At 43.7% G+C, this 20,905-nt stretch overlaps 1 protein-coding gene across 15 annotated transcripts in view; it reads right to left on the bottom strand.

Annotated features, from left to right (window-relative positions):
• Positions 1-20,905, bottom strand: part of MORC2 (MORC family CW-type zinc finger 2) — a 42,931-nt gene that overhangs the window by 16,700 nt on the left and 5,326 nt on the right. For 13 of the 15 annotated variants that reach the window (XM_061385390.1, XM_061385379.1, XM_061385389.1 and 10 more), the window contains 5 exons: positions 18,138-18,191; positions 16,019-16,053; positions 4,898-4,966; positions 4,319-4,409; positions 815-923 (listed from right to left, as the gene is read on the bottom strand). In XM_061385390.1, coding sequence (XP_061241374.1) covers positions 815-923; positions 4,319-4,409; positions 4,898-4,937 — 240 coding nt within the window. In that variant the 5' untranslated portion in view covers positions 4,938-4,966; positions 16,019-16,053; positions 18,138-18,191. Of the gene's footprint in view, positions 1-814; positions 924-2,199; positions 2,372-4,318; positions 4,410-4,897; positions 4,967-7,557; positions 8,397-16,018; positions 16,054-18,137; positions 18,192-20,905 lie in introns of those variants that run through there. The other 2 variants (XM_061385391.1, XM_061385392.1) reach the window with 2 other exon arrangements.

The raw sequence follows: 20,905 nt of genomic DNA on the forward strand, positions 1-20,905 counted from the left end.
CTCTTGCCTCCATTTCTCACAGCAAAGGAGGTAGTCCAGCCTGAGGCTGGGCAGGCCAAGGCCTTCCATGATCCTCCAGTGAGCGGGCATGGACCTCACCAGACCAGCTCTGCAGATATCTGAGCCACCAGGCCCAGAATCAGCTGGGTAACTTATGTTTTTAATTACCAAAAGGTTTCAAAATCAGAATATTCTAGAGTCATTAGGCCTTCCTTCTAGTGTAACAATAATCAGCTGGGGCCGAGTGACAGTTGCCACTTACCGAAGAACTTACACTGATTTCCCATGTGTTTACCTGCTTCACTACCCACCCAGGCCCCTGCGGGTAATCAGACTGCCTCTCTGATACCGACGGTGAACAGAAAATGCACTCAGGGCACATGGCACTGAATCACCATCACACCGGAAAGACAGCGCTCTTCCTATTATTATCACCAGCTGTGGTCTCCACCCGTAGTGGGGGAGGCCCCAAACACTCCCCCTGATAAAACAGCTCTCCGGAGGGACACCCCTAGCCCCGCCCCACACCCCAGGACCAAACTCAAGCTGCAGATCTAGGAGAGATACAAATGCACTTCTTGGCTCCTGCCATGTGCAGCCCCATTCTTAGAACAACTGTTCTCTGAAGCTGTGAAATGATACCTGCCTTAACCCCTTAACTAATTCATACAACCAATTGGCTAATCCCCTAACCGGGGATGTGGCTGCAATTCTGAAACCCCAACAAGCCCAGCATACAAGTGACCTGCGAGAAGAGTCTGGACAGAACCGGGAGACGTGGGACGGTGACTGGGAACGTGAGGAGGGGACCCACCTCATCAATGCCTTCCTCCTCATGAAAGGTGCGTGACAGGAAGAGGCAGGTCATGGTGTCTTCCTTCTTGGTGAAGAGGATAAAATCCTTCCCGATGCGCATCGAGCCCCTGAAAGGGAAGCAGACAAGGATTACTCTCCCAGGGAATCAAAAGCTCGACTGAAAAAAGGGCAAATCCCTGCTCTGGGTGTGATAAAACTGCCTTTGGAGGATTCTCCTGAAGGCGTCCCTGGGGCCCAGGACCCCCCGCTGAACGCCACAGCCCTTGAACCCCTTCCTCCCCTGTGACACTCCTCCTCCTGCCCTTCACGGGCCCAGCTCTCCTTACCACCTTCTCCACAAGGCCCCACCACACTAGGCTCTCTCCTCTCTCACCACCGAGCACCAGCCCCAGCCTGTCGCTTCCATGCTCTGGGCACCTCCCAGCCACACAGGCTTCACTCCAGTAACACCTTCAACACGTCGACTTCCACGCTGAGCATATCCAGCTCTCACCCTGTCCTTGCTCCGCTGACACTAACCCACCCCATCCACTCGTTGAAGAACAGCACTGTCAGGAGAAGGGAACAGCCCACAATACCTGTGCTCACAAGTCCTCCAAAAACCAGGGTGACCTCGAGGCTCAGCCAAATACAGGGCTAACCAGGCAAAGCATCACTGCTGAAGAGTTTCAAGGCGTTCTACCACTGGCTCACGGCCTATAACCACAGCCATCCTGGGTCTTGAATTGTATTGTTATGTCTACTCATTAAGCCACTGGTTCCTGCTGTAGGACCCGAGTGATTTCTGAGAAATATGCCTCGAGGCTGACTTCCAGAAGGCAGAAGTCTGAATGGAATCAACTGCCCCTTCCTCAACTTGGCCGAGTTAATCCTTCTGAGGAGCAGACAAGGACACACCTTTCCCAACAATATGAAACAGGGTAAAAGCGTGAAACCCTGGCGGAGGGGTGCCCACCGAACAATGGCCACGCGGTTCCCGTCTCCTGAGCAGCTTCTGTTACCTTATTAGTCCTCTAAGACCCCAGGGCGGTGATGGTGGTGCGAAACCTTATTACTCTCTTCTGTGTACAAACACAAGCCGGGCCGGCATGCCAAGCACACGAGTGAATGCCATGACCCACTTCTCCAAACATTCGGGAAAACTCTAGGACACTATCCAGAGACACCCTGGGGGCTGCCAAGTTATGTCTCTCGTTCTCCGTTTTTCGAGGCGCTGGCAATGCTCCCTCCCCCACACAATCCCATGGTCCTCCTCCTGAAGCCTGCTGCTGCTGCGGCTGCGTCACTTCAGTCGTGTCCGACTCTGTGCGACCCCATAGACGGCCTCCTACCAGGCTCCCCCGTCCCTGGGATTCTCCAGGCAAGAACCCTGGAGCAGGTTACCATTTCCTTCTCCAATGCAGGAAAGTGAAAAGTGAAAGTGAAGTCACTCAGTCGAGTCCGACTCTTAGCGACCTCATGGACTGCAGCCTACCAGGCTCCTCCATCCATGGGATTTTCCAGGCAAGAGTGCTGGAGTGGGGTGCCATCGCCTTCTCCTCCCTGAAGCCTACCAGAGGCAAAATGCGGCGAGCCAGCTTGCCTTCTGTCAAAGCCTGCTCATGCCCTAATTTGGCAAAACCTCCCTTTTGTGCCTCTTCCCTCTGTCTTTGATCCTGACCTTGGAGGGGAAATAAATAGCAACCACTCAAAAATGCCACTTCTCTGCTGACTTCTCTGCTTCTTAGCCCTCTTCTCACCACAAATCACTTCCTCCTGAAACTCTTAATTTCTAAATTCACCTCAAAATGAATTCAGTCTGAACACTAGATGGCCCCATCTCAATGGCTCCTCCCCAAAAGGCGTTCTACTAAAATACGCTGATGACAACACTCCCAACTTCTGTGTGTTTTCCTTCCTGGTCTTCTAAGCACTTTCAGACTCACATTTCATCTGCTCCCGAAACTTGCTCAGTAAGGAAGAATGTCAGGGATTAGAAACCCATATTTTACAGCAGGAAGCAGACATTCAGAGAGGTGAAAGGGCTTGTCTGCAGCCATAGAGCTGATGAAACCACATGGGAGGAGGCTGCCTACCATCCCGGAGGGAAGTCCAGGCTTCTTACATCTGACACATCAGTGGCTGGAGACTTAGATGACCACACCAGAATCACCTAGGGAACACGTCAGGGGCAAAAGAAAGGTTCCCAGACCCTACCCCAGGTCCACCAAAGCAGGCCAAAAATTTAGCATGGAAAGATTAAAGAAGGAGAGAGAAAATCAGAAGTGAGAAACCAGGCTAGGGCACTCACGGCCCTGAGCGAGAGCACGTAGTTCTTAACCCACTCACATGCGTTACACCCCACGTTACAAAGGAGGAAGCCGAGCCTCAGAGGGTAAGTGACTGATATCACATCCGAACCCTGGTTCATCTGACTGAAGTGAGGCAGACAGCAGCTCCGGCCTTGCCATCAGAAAGACGTGGTGCACACCTCAGCCCCTGGGCATTTTCACACCTCTGGGCAAGTCACTCCACCCAGATAAACCTTGCTTTTGCATCTGAAGCCCTGCACCTCACAGGGCTTGGGTGAGGATTAAACTACATCACCCAGGTGAAGTTTTTCAGCACAGTGTCCAGCACGTGCTAAGTGCCTGACACTGAGAGACGAGTGGGAAGTCCAGGCGTTAGGTCTGTGTAGTCGTGGGAGGCATCGTCTCTCTCCCGCACAAGCCCCAGCCTGCTGCACAGACGCACAGCCGATGCTGCCGCCCGGCCAAACACACCCTCAAAGAACACAACACGCTTCCACAGCAAGACCAGAAACATGACTCAGAACTCCATCTGTACAAACTCTAATCCCAATAAATCTTATTCCATCCAAAGGTATGTACAGCTGGAAGTGAGCATTTCAGAAATAGAAACCCTTCTCTTGGGGCTTTGCTCAAAACCAGAACAACACATTCCACACACCAAACAAGTGGGAACCAAGGGACTGAGAAAGTAGTCCCAAGGGATATGAAGACATAAGGTAAGTCCCTGCTACAGGGCCTGGCAGGACATGTGAGCAGCAACCAGGCCCTCCATGTGGGGGAGGCTTTGGGTCTCTCACCCTGGATCCCCAGTGCCTGGCACAAAGCATGCCAGCTGCTCTGGGAACAATGCTGCACCGGGAGACCCTCACCACCTCAGATGCATCCCCAGCACACAAAACGACCACGAGCATCCTCAATCACAGGTACAAATGAGAATTTCCAACCAGAGGGGAGGCACCCTTCCAGAACACAGTGCTCAGAGAAGCCTACAGATTCTCCTCCTCAACGGTTCTGGAAATTCACACTCTTTCATCTGTGGCGTAAACCAGACCGAAAGTTGGTTTAGTTCACGTTTCTGGCCATCAGTTGCTAAGTCCCTAACCACCACCCCTTCCTGACTGTCCTCCTGTTCCAGGATTAAGGTGATGAAGTGACAGGGAGAGCAACGCTTGATTTTGTTGAGTCCTGTGACGGGCTTCTGGTATACTTACGACTTTAACCCGTTCCCGTACTGCCCGATCTGGGTGGACTCAGGCGTTCGCTTGGCCGACTTCCCGAACTGGATCACGCTGGCAGCATCACCTGAAGAGGCAGGCGAGAGAGAAAGGGCAAAGTGTGCTTTTCTTTCCCAGGCTCTCAAAAATAAATCCAAGCGGGGCTGTCTGTCTACTGAAAACCTCTGCCAGGAAATTCACAACTGGGAGGCAAATGGAGGAAACCTCCGACTGGCCTGTCAGCACCACCATCACGAGGTCCTAGTTCCATTACCAGAACGCACTAACTAGGCTGGGGCAGGCCACCACAGTTCCAGCTCCAGGATGTTATGCAAGCCAATGTCAACAGACAGGTAGCCTGACGGACTTAAGGCTGCCATTCAGATCCTATCTCCCACATTAGGACAAGACCTGGCAAATCTGGGAGTGGAATTAAGCCTGAGATGTTGCAAGAAACTGCCCTCACCCTTCTAGTCACAAGAGTGAGGCAACAGAAAAACAAATTAACACAATAAGCATTTTATAAAAATGCTTAGTTACATCCTCCCCAAAAGAAGCAATCAGCCCATCACTTACTTGGATCCATTCCCGCTCCATCATCCAAAAAACAAAGCATAAATCCTCCTCGAAGGTCCTCTCGCCTTTCTGTAAAAGCAGGAGCTGCCATTACTAGGCGGTTACCCACCAGAGGGCAGTGACTTGGGTATGATTGGAAGGCGGATCCCTGTGGAGCTGGGCCCAAAAAGGTCTTCTCCTTCTAGCAATGCCAGCAGGGGAGAGGCAAACGGGAAAGTTTACTTTTCTTTCCCAGGCTCTCAAAACTCAAAGGTCTGAGCCTCATTCAACCCAAGACCCCTCACCCCAGGAGCGAGACCGAACGGAGCGCAGTGAGAGCTGCCTGGTTTCCCCCTGCACCTGCTCGGAGGGCCTGGGAGGAGGGGCAGTCACTGGACAGTAAAATACGGTGCAGCTGTGGCCAGGCATCCTGGCTGATGGGAAGGAACCCCACGGAGTAAGGCCACCATTCCAAGGGAAAAAAGAAGCCCCCTGCAGCGGCCGTTGCTGCAGCAACAAGTGGTCACTCAGAGTAGTCTGGTCCAAGTACACCACGAACCCACAGAAGAGTCTCCCAAATAGGGAAAGGGCTGCTAAACGAGTTTCCAAGGTGCCCTTCGACTCCAGTCACGAGGCTGACATGGGCAAAGGAGGAACAGCGCAGGTCTTGGAATCAGGAGACCATGTACACTAAAAGGAGGAAGGCCAGTTTACAGTGCTACAGAGATAAGTCCAAACTGGCTTTGGAGTCTAGTTCCTAACTGAGGACATTTCTATCTCCACCAAGCTACAGTTTGCCAACTTTATACAACTACCTAAGCAAGGGAATCTCAGTCTAAAATGCTCTGTCCTCCCCTCCGGCTAAAGATTCAAGTAAATTATAATTGCCTCTTAAATGGGTTAATGTAATTTAAAATGCTATTTCAAAAGTACAATAAGCCACAGAAATTTTCAAGTATCACTTGCTGTTCAGGAAGCTGAACTTTCAGTTCACTTCAGTCGCTCAGTCGTGTCCAACTCTTTGTGACCCCATGGACTGCAGCACGCCAGGCTTCCCTGTCCATCACCGACTCCCGGAGCTTACTCAAACTCATGCCCATCAAGTCGGTGATGCCATCCAACCATCTCATCCTCTGTCGTCCCCTTCTCCTCCCACCTTCACTCTTTCCCAGCATCAGGGTCTTTTCAAATGAGTCAGTTCTTCATTTCAGGTGGCCAAAGTATTGGAGCTTCAGCTTCAGGATCAGTCCTTCCAATGAATATTTAGGACTGATTTCTTTAGGATTGACTGGTTTGATCTCCTTGCAGCCCAAGGGAGTCTCAAGAGTCTTCTCCAACACTGCAATTCAAAAGCATCAGTTCTTTGGCACTTAGCTTTCTTTATAGTCCAGCTCTCACATCCATACATGACTACTGGAAAAACCATAGCTCTGACTAGACTAGCTTTGACTTTGACGGCAAAGTAATGTCTCTGCTTTTTAATATGCTATCTAGGTTGGTCATAGCTTTTCTTCCAAGGAGCAAGCGTCTTTTAATTTCATGGCTGAACTTTACTGAAACATTAACAAATGCTTCTTGATAGTTTAAGCATAAGGACCTTCCTGGAAGCCCGACTTGTAGATAAGAAAATTTCTCCTTGTGGCAGAGCCTTTTATCAGTCTGGAGAATCCAAATGAGATCTAGTAAGCAGAACCAAGTGCAGAAAAGGGACAAAAATCTTCAGTTTTCTTCTGGAGGAAGCAAAGTGTCAGATGGAGACTCAACTGGGTCAGGGACAGAGCATGGTACAGGAAGTGTTCTAAATGTAGCCAAGAGCCATTTGCTTGATGATTTAGCCTAAGATGCACATGAAGACTCTGCTTTGGGAGCTAGAAAGTGGTTCAAGCCAAGTGCATCTGAAAAATCTCCAAGGATTACTGGTATTTCTTGAACACTACCTAGGAAGTTGCTTCCAGGCCCTTGCGTTTGGTAGAATAGGACTCACAGGCTGTTTTAACACACAGTCATCTCTTAACGCCGGCTCTGAGATCCCTTTCTTGCTCAAGGACTTCATTTTAAATCTTTTTCATACCGTTTAAGAGACACACCTATGGAGGGTCCTCCTGGCCATATAAATGACACACAGCCTGAAAGCGTCTAGCAGTGTTCAGGTCCATGGTCATGTGCAGCCAAGACAGACTAGCTGACATGGCAGTAACTCCTTCAACGTCGTAAACAAAACCAAACCAAACCAGGCAGTATGGCATCCTCACAAGGCTTCACAATCACACATTTATTTGATGTGCCTGGCCCTGTAATGAAGATAATAGCCAAGAACAATGCCACTATGACCACTGCCTTCAGGGAGCTTCCAGTCCAGTGGACACTATCCCCTGCAAGCATATGGTTAAGGAGGGTTTAAGCAGAAGACAGAGAAGAGCGTCAGCTCGAGCAAAAGCAGTGTGCGTTTAAGAATCACCTGAAGAGCTTGTTACAACAGATTCTGGGCTCCACCCTGGAGGATCTGAGGTCTCCATCTGCATTTCTAAACTGTTCCCAGGTGATGCCAATACTGTCCACTACTGGACCACTCTTTGTAAAGCAGAGCTAGAGTTAGCAAGAACTAGAGGCTCCCCTGCCTGCAACAAAACCCCCAGACGTTCCAGCAGTTAGGACATGCATTCCTCACACCTTCTACTCACTTTAATCAACCAACTGAATGACATCCGAAGCCTCGAGGAAAGGATTCTATGAAGCTGGTGGGAGTTCTGGACAGAGGAGGGGCTCTGGGCAGCTGGGGATTGTCTGCGCCCCCTCTCAGCATACATCCTAGAGGAGGACAGAGCCAAACTGCCTTCTGTGCAGTTGGCCTCAGATGCTGGTGGCAGCTTAGGACATCACAGAACCGTGTGGGAGGCGGCCCATCTAAGCTACCCCTAGATGACCAAGTCTGGCTTCTCCCAATTACTGCAACATTCCTCCATCCAGCTCCCACTGGGAAGAACAGGAAAAAGAAGCTGGAGGAGACATAAAATGGAGCTTTAAGTGAACCGTCAGAGGTAACAAGATAACGCTGTCCTCAGCAGAGGCTGTAACAGAACGACCGTCAAGTTATTCATCGTACTCTGCAATCTGTTTGAACAGTATTCATTTCAGCTGCATTTGCTCTAAGTTTCCATTTACTAACCACTGACCTGGCATCACAAGAGGAATCTTTCTTTGAAGCACAGCAGTCCCTATCGAAGGAAGTCCAGAAAGTCAATAAAAACACAGTCTGACAGGCATGTTCTAGTCTGGCCCCATCTAACAGGAACACGTTGGGTACTGGAGTCTGGTTTCTTTCTCACCCTTCTTTAAGCTGTAATGTGAATTTGTGGCAAATTCAAACTACATTTGATGTTTGGGAAGATTTCTAAGTTCAGGATCAAGCTACTTTTAGAAAGGGAGACAGGAAAATACGTTCCCTGATAGATTAACAACAAAAACTTCATATTATATTATTAATTCTATTGTGCTCCATACAGTTTGTCCTTTATGAACTAAAGAGCCTCTTGATGAACGTGAAGAGCTGGCTTAAAACTCAGCATTAAAAAAAAAATGAAGATCAAGGCATGCGGTCCTATCACTTCATGGCAAATAGATGGGGAAACAATGGAAACACTGACAGACGTTATTTCCTTGGGCTCCAAAAATCACTGCAGATGGTGACTACAGCCATGAAATTAAAAGACGCTTGCTCTTTGTAAAACTATGACAAACCTAGAAAGCATATTAAAAAGCAGAGACGTTACTTTAGCGACATTGGTCCGTAGAGTGAAAGCTATGGTTTTTTCAGAAGTCAATGTATGGATGTGAGAGTTGGACCATAAACAAGGCTGAACGCCAAACAACTGATGCTTTTGAACTGTCGTGTTGGAGAAGATTCTTGCGAGTCCCCTGTACTGCAAGATTAAACCAGTCAATCCTACAGGAAATCATTGGAAGGACTGGATGCTGAAACTGAAGCTTCAATACTTTGGTCACTTGATGCGAAGAACTGACTCCTTAGAAAAGACCCTGATGCTAACAAAGACTGAAGGCAAGAGGAGAAGGGAAAACAGAGGATGAGATGATGGGATGGCATCAGCAACTCGATGCACATGAGTGTGAGCAAGCTCCAGGAGTTGGTGATGGACAGGGAGGCCTGCAGTGCTGCAGTCCAGGGGGTCACAAAGAGTCGGACACAACTGAGCAACTGAACAACAACAAATTCTATTATCCTACTTGTAAAATGAGGTAGCTTTTATTTCTATTGAATGTGCTAATGTAACACTGAGGTAGAAGAGTGTGAAGCTGGGGCACCTCAGTCAAGATTCCCAGTCTCAAGGCACTCGGAGTAAATGAAGTCTTTTCCCAAAACGGTAGAGTGCTTAGTGCTTCTATCATGCCATTTAATCCGTAACTACCTTGACAGTTCCCTCTAGATCAAGTTATTCTTCCCTAATCAACTGTGGAGTCCTGTCTCCGATAAACAACTAAATTCTCTAATGGCAATTTAGCAAAGGCCCCACCTCATACTCTCTGGACTCCTCCCAAAGTCCTCCCAAAGCACAACAGGTAACACTGAGCACACAATAAAAGTACACTGGGCCATTTGCATTTAAATTGAAATCCAACTGCTCTGTTGCATTCCAAGTGAAAGCACTGCGTCTTTGCTGAAATCCACCCACCAAAGGTGGTAAACGACTGAAAGACTGAAATGAAAGGTCAAAGGTGGTAAACAGGAGCAGAGATGATCTCTTTTAAAAGGTTTTCCGAGGGAGAGGGTGGGAAGATTTGGGAGAATGGCAAAAAAAAAAAATAATAATAATAATAAAATAAAATTGTGACACCACCAAAAAAAAAAAAAAGTTTTTCCCATGAATTCCCTGGCTGTCCAGTGGCTAGGATTCCTGGCTCTCACGCTGTGACCCTAGGTTCAATCCCTGGTCAGGGAACTAAAATCCCATAAGCTACACAGCCAAAAAAAAAAAAAAAGCTTCTTCCAAAACAGGATGATTTTTTCCCCTTCCACATCACTTGCAGTGGAGACATATTCTCTGCTTTGCCATCTGTGCGATGATGTAAACAGCTTCGACTTCTTCCAGAGGTGGTAGTTCTTGCTCCTCACTGAAGCACTCTGGGGTGGGAGACCTACTGTGGTGCACGAATGATACCTCCACCCAGCCTCCAGTTCAGTTCAGTTACTCAGTCGTGTTCGACTCTTTGCGATCCCGTGAATAGCAGCACGCTAGGCCTCCCTGTTCATCACCAACTCCCAGAGTTCACTCAGACTCATGTCCATTGAGTCGGTGATGCCATCCAGCCATCTCATCCTCTGTCGTCCCCTTCTCCTCCTGCCCCCAATCCCTCCCAGCATCAGAGTCTTTTCCAGTGAGTCAACTCTTCGCATGAGGTGGCCAAAGTACTGGAGTTTCAGCTTCAGCATCATTCCCTCCAAAGAAATCCCAGGGCTGATCTCCTTCAGAATGGACTGGTTGGATCTCCTTGCAGTCCAAGGGACTCCCAAGAGTCTTCTCCAACACCACAGTTCAAAAGCATCAATTCTTCGGCGCTCAGCCTTCTTCACAGTACAACTCTCACATCCATACATGACCACAGGAAAAACCATAGCCTTGACTAGACGGACCTTTGTTGGCAAAGTAATGTCTCTGCTTTTGAATATGCTATCTAGGTTGGTCATAACTTTCCTTCCAAGGAGTAAACGTCTTTTAATTTCGTGGCTGCAGTCACCATCTGCAGTGATTTTTGGAGCCCCCAAAAATAAAGTCTGACACTGTTTCCCCATCTATTTCCCATGAAGTGATGGGACCGGATGCCATGATCTTTCTTTTCTGAATGTTGAGCTTTAAACCAACTTTTTCACTCTCCACTTTCACTTTCATCAAGAGGCTTTTGAGTTCCTCTTCACTTTCTGCTATAAGGGTGGTGTCCTCTGCATATCTGAGGTTATTGATATTTCTCCCGGCAATCTTGATTACAGCTTGTGCTTCTTCCAGTCCAGCGTTTCTTATGATGTACTCTGCATATAAGTTAAATAAACAGGGTGACAATATACAGCCTTGACGTACTCCTTTTCCTATTTGGAACCAGTCTTTGTCCCATGTCCAGTTCTAACTGTTGCTTCCTGACCTGCATACAGATTTCTCAACTAGACCATTCAGGTATGACCTAAATCAAATCCCTTATGATTATACAGTGGAAGTGAGAAATAGATTTAAGGGCCTAGATCTGATAGAGTGCCTGATGAACTATGGAATGAGGTTCGTGACATTGTACAGGAGACAGGGATCAAGACCATCCCCATGGAAAAGAAATGCAAAAAAGCAAAATGGCTCTCTGGGGAGGCCTTACAAATAGCTGTGAAAAGAAGAGAAGCGAAAAGCAAAGGAAAAAAGGGAAGATATAAGCATCTGAATGCAGAGTTCCAAAGATCAGCAAGGAGATAAGAAAGCCTTCCTCAGTGATCAATGCAAAGAAATAGAGAAAAACAACAGAATAGGAAAGACTAAGGATCTCTTCAAGAAAATTAGAGATACCAAGGGAACATTTCATGCAAAGATGGGCTCGATAAAGGACAGAAATGTATGGACCTAACAGAAGCAGAAGATATTAAGAAGAGATGGCAAGAATACACAGAAGAACTGTAACAAAAAAGATCTTCACGACCCAGATAATCACGATGGTGTGATCACTCATCTAGAGCCAGACATCCTGGAATGTGAAGTCAAGTGGGCCTTAGAAAGCATCACTACGAACAATGCTAGTGGAGGTGATGGAATTCCAGTTGAGCTATTTCAAATCCTGAAAGATGATGCTGTGAAAGTGCTGCACTCAATATGCCAGCAAATTTGGAAAACTCAGCAATGGCCACAGGACTGGAAAAGGTCAGTTTTCATTCCAATCCCAAAGAAAGGCAATGCCAAAGAATGCTCAAACTACCACACAATTGCACTCATCTCACATGCTAGTAAAGTAATGCTCAAGATTCTCCAAGCCAGGCTTCAGCAATACGTGAACCATGAACTTCCTGATGTTCAAGCTAGTTTTAGAAAAGGCAGAGGAACCAGAGATCAAATTGCGAATATCCGCTGGATCATGGAAAAAGCAAGAAAGTTCCACCTGGCCTAAGGGTTATTAAAAACCATCTTCTAACTTTCTTATGTTATGACCCATTCTCCTGTTATTCTCTTCTAAAAATAAAAGAAGTCTTATTTTCACCACTTGGCAGAGCCTTTTGAACAGAGGTTTTTAGAACTTAAGCAGGATAGCTGATTTTTAACTGTTTTGAGTATTTTCTTTCCTCCAAAGTGTATCAGGCAGAAGGAAATCGTATCTGGGAATATTCTTTACAATTATATGACACTGGAAGTTCTAAGAATTACTTTCTATTGAGGGCTTATTTCCATTGATCAAAATGGGTCTGTAAAGAGAAAGGGGGATTATATGATAACCATACATTCCCATAAAAACTCAAGTTTTTCAAAAGTGAGGCAATGCCAGCCAAACTGGATTTAAAAGCCATCTTCCTCTTTTCCACTTCCAAATTTTTAGCACTCAAATGACAAAAAATGTGCTGGTACAAACACTGAACAGGCAGAAAGCAAGCTGTTTATTAAAAGGTGGGTAGGGCAACAAAGAAGGCAAGGGCACGCCACTCCAGTACTCTTGCCTAGAAAATCTCACGGATGGAGGAGCCTGGTGGGCTGCAGTCCACGGGGTTGCTACTAGTCAGACACGACTGAGCGACTTCACTTTCACTTTTCACTTTCACGCATTGGAGAAGGAAATAGCAACCCACTCCAGTGTTCTTGCCTGGAGAATCCCAGGGACGGGGAGCCTGGTGGGTTGCCGTCTATGGGGTCTCACAGAGTAGGACACGACTGAAGCGACCTAGCAGCAGCAGCAGCAGTAGGGCAACGACAATGACTAAGATTTCTATCACTGCTATACATACTCCATAACAAAGAAAGGACTTTACTGCCAAAGAGCAAAGCCAGTCAGGCAAAAATAATAGACGGTGTCAATATTTTAAAATTCTAAGCAAAGCAGCCCTATTTCCCACCTGACTCCTCTGCCTGAGAACATCTCTGCAAACCTCAGTGCCAATCCAGTTACACAACTGTTTTGTACAACTCACACCAGCAGCTCTTCAAGTTGGGATTTGTCCTCACCAAGATTACAGAGGGATAAGATGGCCTTCAACAAGATCTTTCTTTGGCTGCAGAAACTACGAACCCCACAAACCTGGCCACCTGCTAACTCCAATCAAGAAAATCAGTGGTACTTGGTCATTTCACTCTGCATCAACCCAATTAATATCCCAGTGGCTTTCTTTAAATAGATACATAGCTCTGGAAAAGCTCTATACAGTCAGCAAAAACAAGACGAGGAGCTGACTATGGTTCAGGTCATGAACTCCTTATTGCCAAATTCAGACTTAAATTGAAGAAAGTAGGGAAAACCACTAGACCACTCAGATCAGATCAGTCGCTCAGTCGTGTCCGACTCTTTGCGACCCCATGAATTGCAGCACGCCAGGCCTCCCTGTCCATCACCAACTCCCAGAGTTCACTCAGACTCACGTCCATCGAGTCAGTGATGCCATCCAGCCATCTCATCCTCTGTCGTCCCCTTCTCCTCCTGCCCCCAATCCCTCCCAGCATCAGAGTCCTTTCCAATGAGTCAGCTCTTCGCATGAGGTGGCCAAAGTACTGGAGTTTCAGCTTCAGCATCATTCCTTCCAAAGAAATCCCAGGGCTGATCTCCTTCAGAATGGACTGGTTGGATCTCCTTGCAGTCCAAGGGACTCTCAAGAGTCTTCTCCAACACCACAGTTCAAAAGCATCAATTCATGTATGACCTAAATCAAATCCCTTACGAATATACAGTGAGAAATAGACTCAAGGGATTAGATCTGACAGACAGAGTGCCTGAAGAACTATGGATAGAGGTTCGTGACATTGTACACAAGGCAGGGATCAAGACCATCCCCAAGAAACAGAAATGCAAAAAGGCAAATTGGTTGTCTAAGGAGGCCTTACAAATAGCTATGAAAAGAAGAGAAGCAAAAAGCAAAGTAGAAAAGGGAAGATCTACCCATTTGAAAGCAGAGTTCCAAAGAATAGCAAGGAGAGATAAGAAAGCCCTCCTCAGTGATCTATGCAAAGAAATAGAGAACAGTAGAATGGGAAAGACTAGAGATCTCTTCAAGAAAATTAGAGATACCAAGGGAACACTTCAAGCAAAGATGGGTACAATAAAGGACGGAAATGGTATGGACCTAACAGAAGCAGAAGATATTAAGAAGAGGTGGCAAGAATACACAGAAAAACTATACAAAAAAGATCTTCAAGACCCAGATAACCATAATGGTGTGATCACTCACCTAGAGCCAGACATCCTAGAATGTGAAGTCAAGTGGGCCTTAGGAAGCATCACTACGAACAAAGCTAGTGGAAGTGATGGAATTCCAGTTATTTCAAATCCTAAAAGATGATGCTGTGAAAGTGCTGCACTCAGTAGGACAGTAAATCCGGAAAACTCAGCAGCGGCCACAGGACTGGAAAAGGTCAGTTTTCATTCCAATCCCAAAGAAAGGCAATGCCAAAGAATGCTCAAACTACCTCACAACTGTACTCATCTCACACACTAGCAAAGTAAAGCTTAAAACTCTCCAAGCCAGGCTTCAACAGTACGTGAAACATGAACTTCCAGATGTTCAAGCTGGATTTAGAAAAGGCAGAGGAACCAGAGATCAAATTGCCAATATCCACTGGATCATAGAAAAAGCAAGAGAGTTCCAGAAAAACATCTATTTCTGCTTTATTGACTATGCCAAAGTCTTTGATTATATGGATCACAATAAACTGTGGAAAATTCTAAAAGAGATGGCAATACCAGACCACCTGACCTGCCTCCTGAGAAATCTGTATGCAGGTCAAGAAATAATAGTTAGAACTGGACATGGAACAACAGACTGGTTCCAAATCGGAAAAGGAGTACATCAAGGCTGTATACCGTCACCCTGCTTATTTAACTTATATGCAGGGTACATCATGAGAAACACTGGACTCGGTGAAGCACAAGCTGGAATCAAGATTGCTGGAAGAAATATCAATAACGTCAGATATGCAGATGACACCACACTTATGGCAGAAAGCAAAGAACTAAAGAGCCTCTTGACGAAAGTGAAAGAGGAGAGTGAAAAAGTTGGCTTAAAACTCAACATTCAGAAAACTAAGATCATGGATGGCATCCAGTCCCATCATTTCATGGCAAATAGATGGGGAAACAATGGAAACAGTGAGAGACTTTATTCTGGGGGGCTCCAAAATCACTGCAGATGGGTGACTGCAGTCATGAAATTAAAAGATGCTTGCTCCCTGGAAGAAAAGTTACGACCAACCTAGACAGCATAAAGCAGAGACATTACTTTACCAACAAAGGTCTATCTAGTCAAAACTATGGTTTTTCCAGTAATCATGTATGGATGTGAGAGCTGGATTATAAAGGAAGCTGAGCACCGAAGAACTGATGCTTCTGAACTGTTGGAGAAGACTCTTGAGATTCCCTTTGACTGCAAAGAGATCCAACCAGTCCATCCTAAAGGAAATCAGTCCTGAATATTCATTGGAAGGACTGATGACAAAGCTGAAACTCTAATACTTTGGCCACCTGATGTGAAGAACTGACTCATTTGAAAAGACCCTGATGCTGGGAAAGACTGAAGGCAGGAGGAGAAGGGGGCGACAAAGGATAAGATGGCTGGATATCATCACCAACTCAATGGACATGAGTTTGAGTAAACTCCGGAAGTTGGTGATGGAAAGGGAGGCCTGGCGTGCTGCAGTCCACGGGGTTGCAAAGAGTCATACACAACTGAGCGACTGAAGTGAACTGACTGATAGATCTGGGCACCTCGCAGTAGTTCCCTTAATACCAATATTCTTGATTTCTATTAAATACCTGATCAGGGCTACCTGTCTTGCCTAATAACCTGGAGTAATCAGGCTGTCTACCCAGACTCCAGAAACTAGTTATCTCCCACTCATTTACTTTTAGGCACAACAGTAAATTCTTCTGGGAAATGGGCATGAGAAGGAAGACTGGTATCTGTCTTACCTGCATAAATATCAATTCTCGTGGCATCAGCATCTCTGCAAAGTTGGGGGAAAAAAAATCAATATTCAAATGAGAATATGAAGTATAACCATCAAGATGCACAGTATTGAGTGGGATACATACTATTTTGAATCTATTTTCAGGAAATCATAAAAGAAATTCTATATACATTAAAGATATACTTTTACATTTGGTAACACACTTTTCCTTATATGTCTGTGAAACACCTCTGGAGCTCCAAGTTATTTAAAACAATCGCAAGATACATAGGGTCTGAATACACTTTTTTTAAATAAAAATTTCACAGTGAAAACAGCTAGAGGATAAATAAGAACATTCCTTTACACACTAAATGACTCCAATCACTCGTTTGACTGCGATCATAAACAATGTTCCAATATTTCATCCATTGTTCTTTCTCACCAAGATTTGAGAAAAAAAGGAAAACAATACTCTGCCACAAAGCCTAAGAAAATCAGGTCTTACGGTATATACACTACAGTCAGTACACTGACTCATGAGCCTATAATCTTATCCTCCCTAAACCTGAAAGGAAGTTTAGGGCACCCCATTAGGTCCCAGTCATCAGCTGAAATAAAAGCTCAGTCATCAGTGAAGTCTTCCATAAAGGCTTGAAAGTAATCTAGCCCAATTCTGCCAACTGCAGGCAAAGAAAATGAGGCGCTGAGTTTCAGTGCTTTTAAATGCAAAATAATCCACTCAAATCCATACAACTCTACAGCTACTTATTCCCAAAAACATAAAAACATTTCAAAAACAGAAGAGATCGGCAAAGTATGTGTATGAGCAGGAACATACACTCCCAGGCAATCTCCAGTTCACCATGTAATATATAAAAAAGCAGCCTGCCAAAACACACTGTCATATCACTAAACAAGTGGCAAATTCAAACATAGTTCCATTAAGCTACATTTTTAAATATAAAAATTGAGTCAACCAGGACTGAAACAATTGAAAAACACTGAAAATGGGGCTTTTCAGGTTAAACAAGTTGTTAACTAGCACACTTCCATGCGCAGTCCAGTAAATACTAACAATAAAAGTATAACGGTAGACATAGGTAGACATAATTACCATTATGTCATTAATTGGACATCTGTTTAGAAAGTATTTTTGTCAACTCTTATCATCTTCTTCTTCATTAGTCATATTGGTCAATAAACACCATGTCTGAATTTTATGTGTGCATTCAGAAATCTGTGATATAATTATAGGCAGACTTTTGATTTAGGACTTCACCATCCCTGAACCAATCCAAACTTCTTTTCAGTCTTGCACAGTAACATTTAGAGGCTTCTATCACTAAGAACTCAGTATAACACCGTGCTGAAGAATGATTTCTTCCAAGCACAGCTGCTAACAATGGAAGATGCTTTGATCAACTAGTCTAATCTGACAAAAAAACTCACTCCTTAGCATCCGCAGGGGACTGGTTTAAGACCACCAAGGACAACAATATCTGCAGATGCTCAACTGCCTTCTATAAAATTGTGTAGCACTTGCATATAATCTATGCACATTCTCCTGTTCACTCCAAATCATCTCTATGTTACTTATGGTAACTAACACAATGTAAATGCTGTGTAAATAGTTGCAAGCAAGCAGCAAACTCAAGTTTTGCCTTTGGAACCTTCTGGAACTTTTCCAATACTTTCGATCTGTGGTTCCTTGAATCCACAGATGCAGAACCTGCAGATACAGAGGGCTGACTGTACATTTTGGGAAGACACAGAACTCTGAAATAATTTTAAAGACATAGATGGTTTACTGTCCTGGTAGCGCAAATTTAAACAGTTTGTCCTAGTAATTAGATCCCTAAGTTTTTATCTTAATTCCCTGTGTTTCACAACAATCATCTTGTTCTAACACACAGGGAAAGTAGCTTTGGAGGTTGTAAGTTCACTATTTTTAGTCTGCAACATACAAATGAATGGATTATCAACCAATGTGCTATTTAAAATACTTTTTGGGTAAGATGCCTCCTAGGAGTGAGTCACATATGCAAAAGAACTGCCTTCCTCCCAAGCCTTCAGAGATCAGAGATCACAAAAACCCAATAAGTTTTCAAGAACAGACTGCACACCTGAGGACTACATACCTTGCATTATCAACTAGTTCAGCAAGAGCACCAAACAAGAATTCATGAGTGGTTCTGAAATGATAAATATTAAGAATCAGCAAAAGAATTATGAATTAAGCTATAGTTCTAATAAAATGTCAAGGTTATAAAATATTTAAAAGGTTTTTTGGAGAAAAAACTAAAATTGCTACTTGCATCAATTTACACTACTCAAGTTTTAAACTTCTCCACAATTCTTTCTAGAGCTCAGATGTACTACTGCTAAAGCAATGTTTTTCACTATTCATATTCTACCTAGAAAAATATCTATGTTTTATTTATCATTGCCTTTACCGGCTGTCAGTTTTTGCACATCTGTAAGAACACTCAATGGAGAAATCATTACCATTTAGCTTTACCAATACCTTTGTGATGATTTACTGGTGAAAAACCATTCAGTCTTGTGTAATTTATATGCAAAAATACTCTACTTGAAAGTAGGGAGAAAGGAGAAAATAACCCAGTTTTTGATGCTCCCTGATTTTGGCCAAAACCAAAACTTTCTCCACATAAAGGAATCCATAATACTCCTGAACAACCCCTTCCTAAGAGGAAAAAGGTTTGGCGTGGTCTCCTAGGGTCCTTGCTCAAGTTAGTCCCTTCCAGAAGGATAGCCAATGGTCATCTCCTCCTCTAGGAGGCTACTCAAAATTTAGGTAGGATAAATTCACAATTACCATATTCACAGCACAATAAAGATGGTATTAATGCATGTTTTCCTCTATTTACACCGTCTTTAATTTGTGCTATTTCCCATAATAGCCCTCATTAGAACCACCTAGAATTTTTTTTTTTTTCCCCTGGCCCTGTGGTGCAAACATATGGATAAACCCATGCCCTTTGCAATGGAACAGCAGTCTTAACCACTGGACTGCCAGGGAAATAAAGAAACTCTTACTTTTGTAAGCATTAACCCACATAATATATTACTATCATAATGTAAAAAAAAAACATATTATTCCAGTTAATTTTTTTGTATACAAAGTTTCAGTCAATAGATGAAGTGAAAATTTCTATATATATTTAGAATATACCAATATTAAAGAGCCAGCATCTAGGATTTGTGAGTACTTACTGTATTGTTCAAAACAAATTGTAAAACACTTGTTTATAAAATAAATACCAAAACTCAACTGTCCAGGAACAGTTTTTTCCTCAAATAAATCTTCAAATTTTTATAAATGCAATTTTTTAAATTAAAACTACTAGTCCTTGGAATTTTAGGAAGAACTTTTCCCCATGAGAACAGTGAATATATCTGTTGCTGATCCAAATGAAGTACCATGCTTTAACAAAAAGTAGAAATTTAATCTCCAATTTCCCTGAAAAGACCTCAAATTCCTCTAAATCTAATTCTTAATTATTTTACATGAAATAAAAAAATTTTCGCAAGGAAAAAAACCTGCATAAAACATCTATATCTTTAATTATTCAAAAAATTTTGTCTCCAAAAGTATCACCCTAAATTCTTCAAATTACCTACTGAAGAAACAAAAAATTTTCTGCATATCACTCCATGTATTAAATTTGGAGAAATAAGCTAGATTAAATAAATTGATTTGCTGAAAGTAATACAAGTTAAAAGTAAAAACTAGTATTTGCTCTAAAGCTTTCAACCAACCATTTTCCTGTCTGACTTTGCAGTGACTAAGTAACTTATGAAGTGAATTAGTTTTCTATACATTTTAAAATTTTTTGAAGGTTAAAATGTAAAATAACAAATTCCACTGCAATACTTCTCATTTCCTTGAATTCAAGGAATCTCAGAAGTAAGCTCCTAGGGTAGGGGTGGGGGACACAAGAATACAATCTGAGACTACAATCTGTGTAGAAATAAAGGAAAAATGAAATATCTGGCCTATGGTAGTGACAGTGGTGACTATGAATAATCTGGAAAACTGATACCTCTGCCATCCAGGCAAAGAAATAAAAAAAAAAACCCAGATATAGCAATGGCTTCTCACAAAACCTATTTTTTGTCACTTCACATGAAAATTAAAGACATTCAGAATTCAGTAACATCTCAAAAAGGAAAGGACAAAGCACTTCTGGCTAAGTTTTCACTGTTTTCTACACAATTAGAAAACTGCTTTGTATATTTAGAATCTAAAAACATCCCAAATGTCTTCGTTGTTCCACACAGTATCAATGCTGTTCCACAAAACGGATTTCAGGTAAGTTAACCTATCTTTCAACGTAGCTAAGGGGTGTTTTTATGATGTGCACTGACACTTCACAAAAGGGGCCTTTTGCGACAACTGTTGCTAAGGTCAGAGGCGACACTCAGAATCTTCAAACCTTCAACTGATCCTACTAATAAATGCTAAAGTTCGAAATATCTCTCAAATCATAACAAAAAAAAATACCAACTATAAAAGATCTTCCCTTTTTTTCAAATAATATTCAAAGAGATGCACTCGTTGCTAGCAAGCAGTTTAGAGTTATTTATATAAGGAACAAAGGAAATTCCTTTCTTCACAGACATAAAGATTCTTTACATGTAATCCAAGAAAGATCAACCATCTGGAAAAAGACAAAGATTTTTAACGAACTCTTTCACTTTCAACTGATTGTGGCTTTTATACCAATTGTGCCACAATCAAAATAGCTTTGCATCTCAGCATTTCCAATGACAAATTCAAGTTTAAATCTACTCATTATGTAAGGAAAACGGTCTATTTATATTCAGTCTGAATTGAAAGCAATAGAATATTTATAACCCCATCACACAGTAATACTGAGTTCTT

Source organism: Bos javanicus, chromosome 17 (genome assembly GCF_032452875.1).
Source record: "Bos javanicus breed banteng chromosome 17, ARS-OSU_banteng_1.0, whole genome shotgun sequence".
Lineage (NCBI taxonomy): Eukaryota > Metazoa > Chordata > Mammalia > Artiodactyla > Bovidae > Bos > Bos javanicus.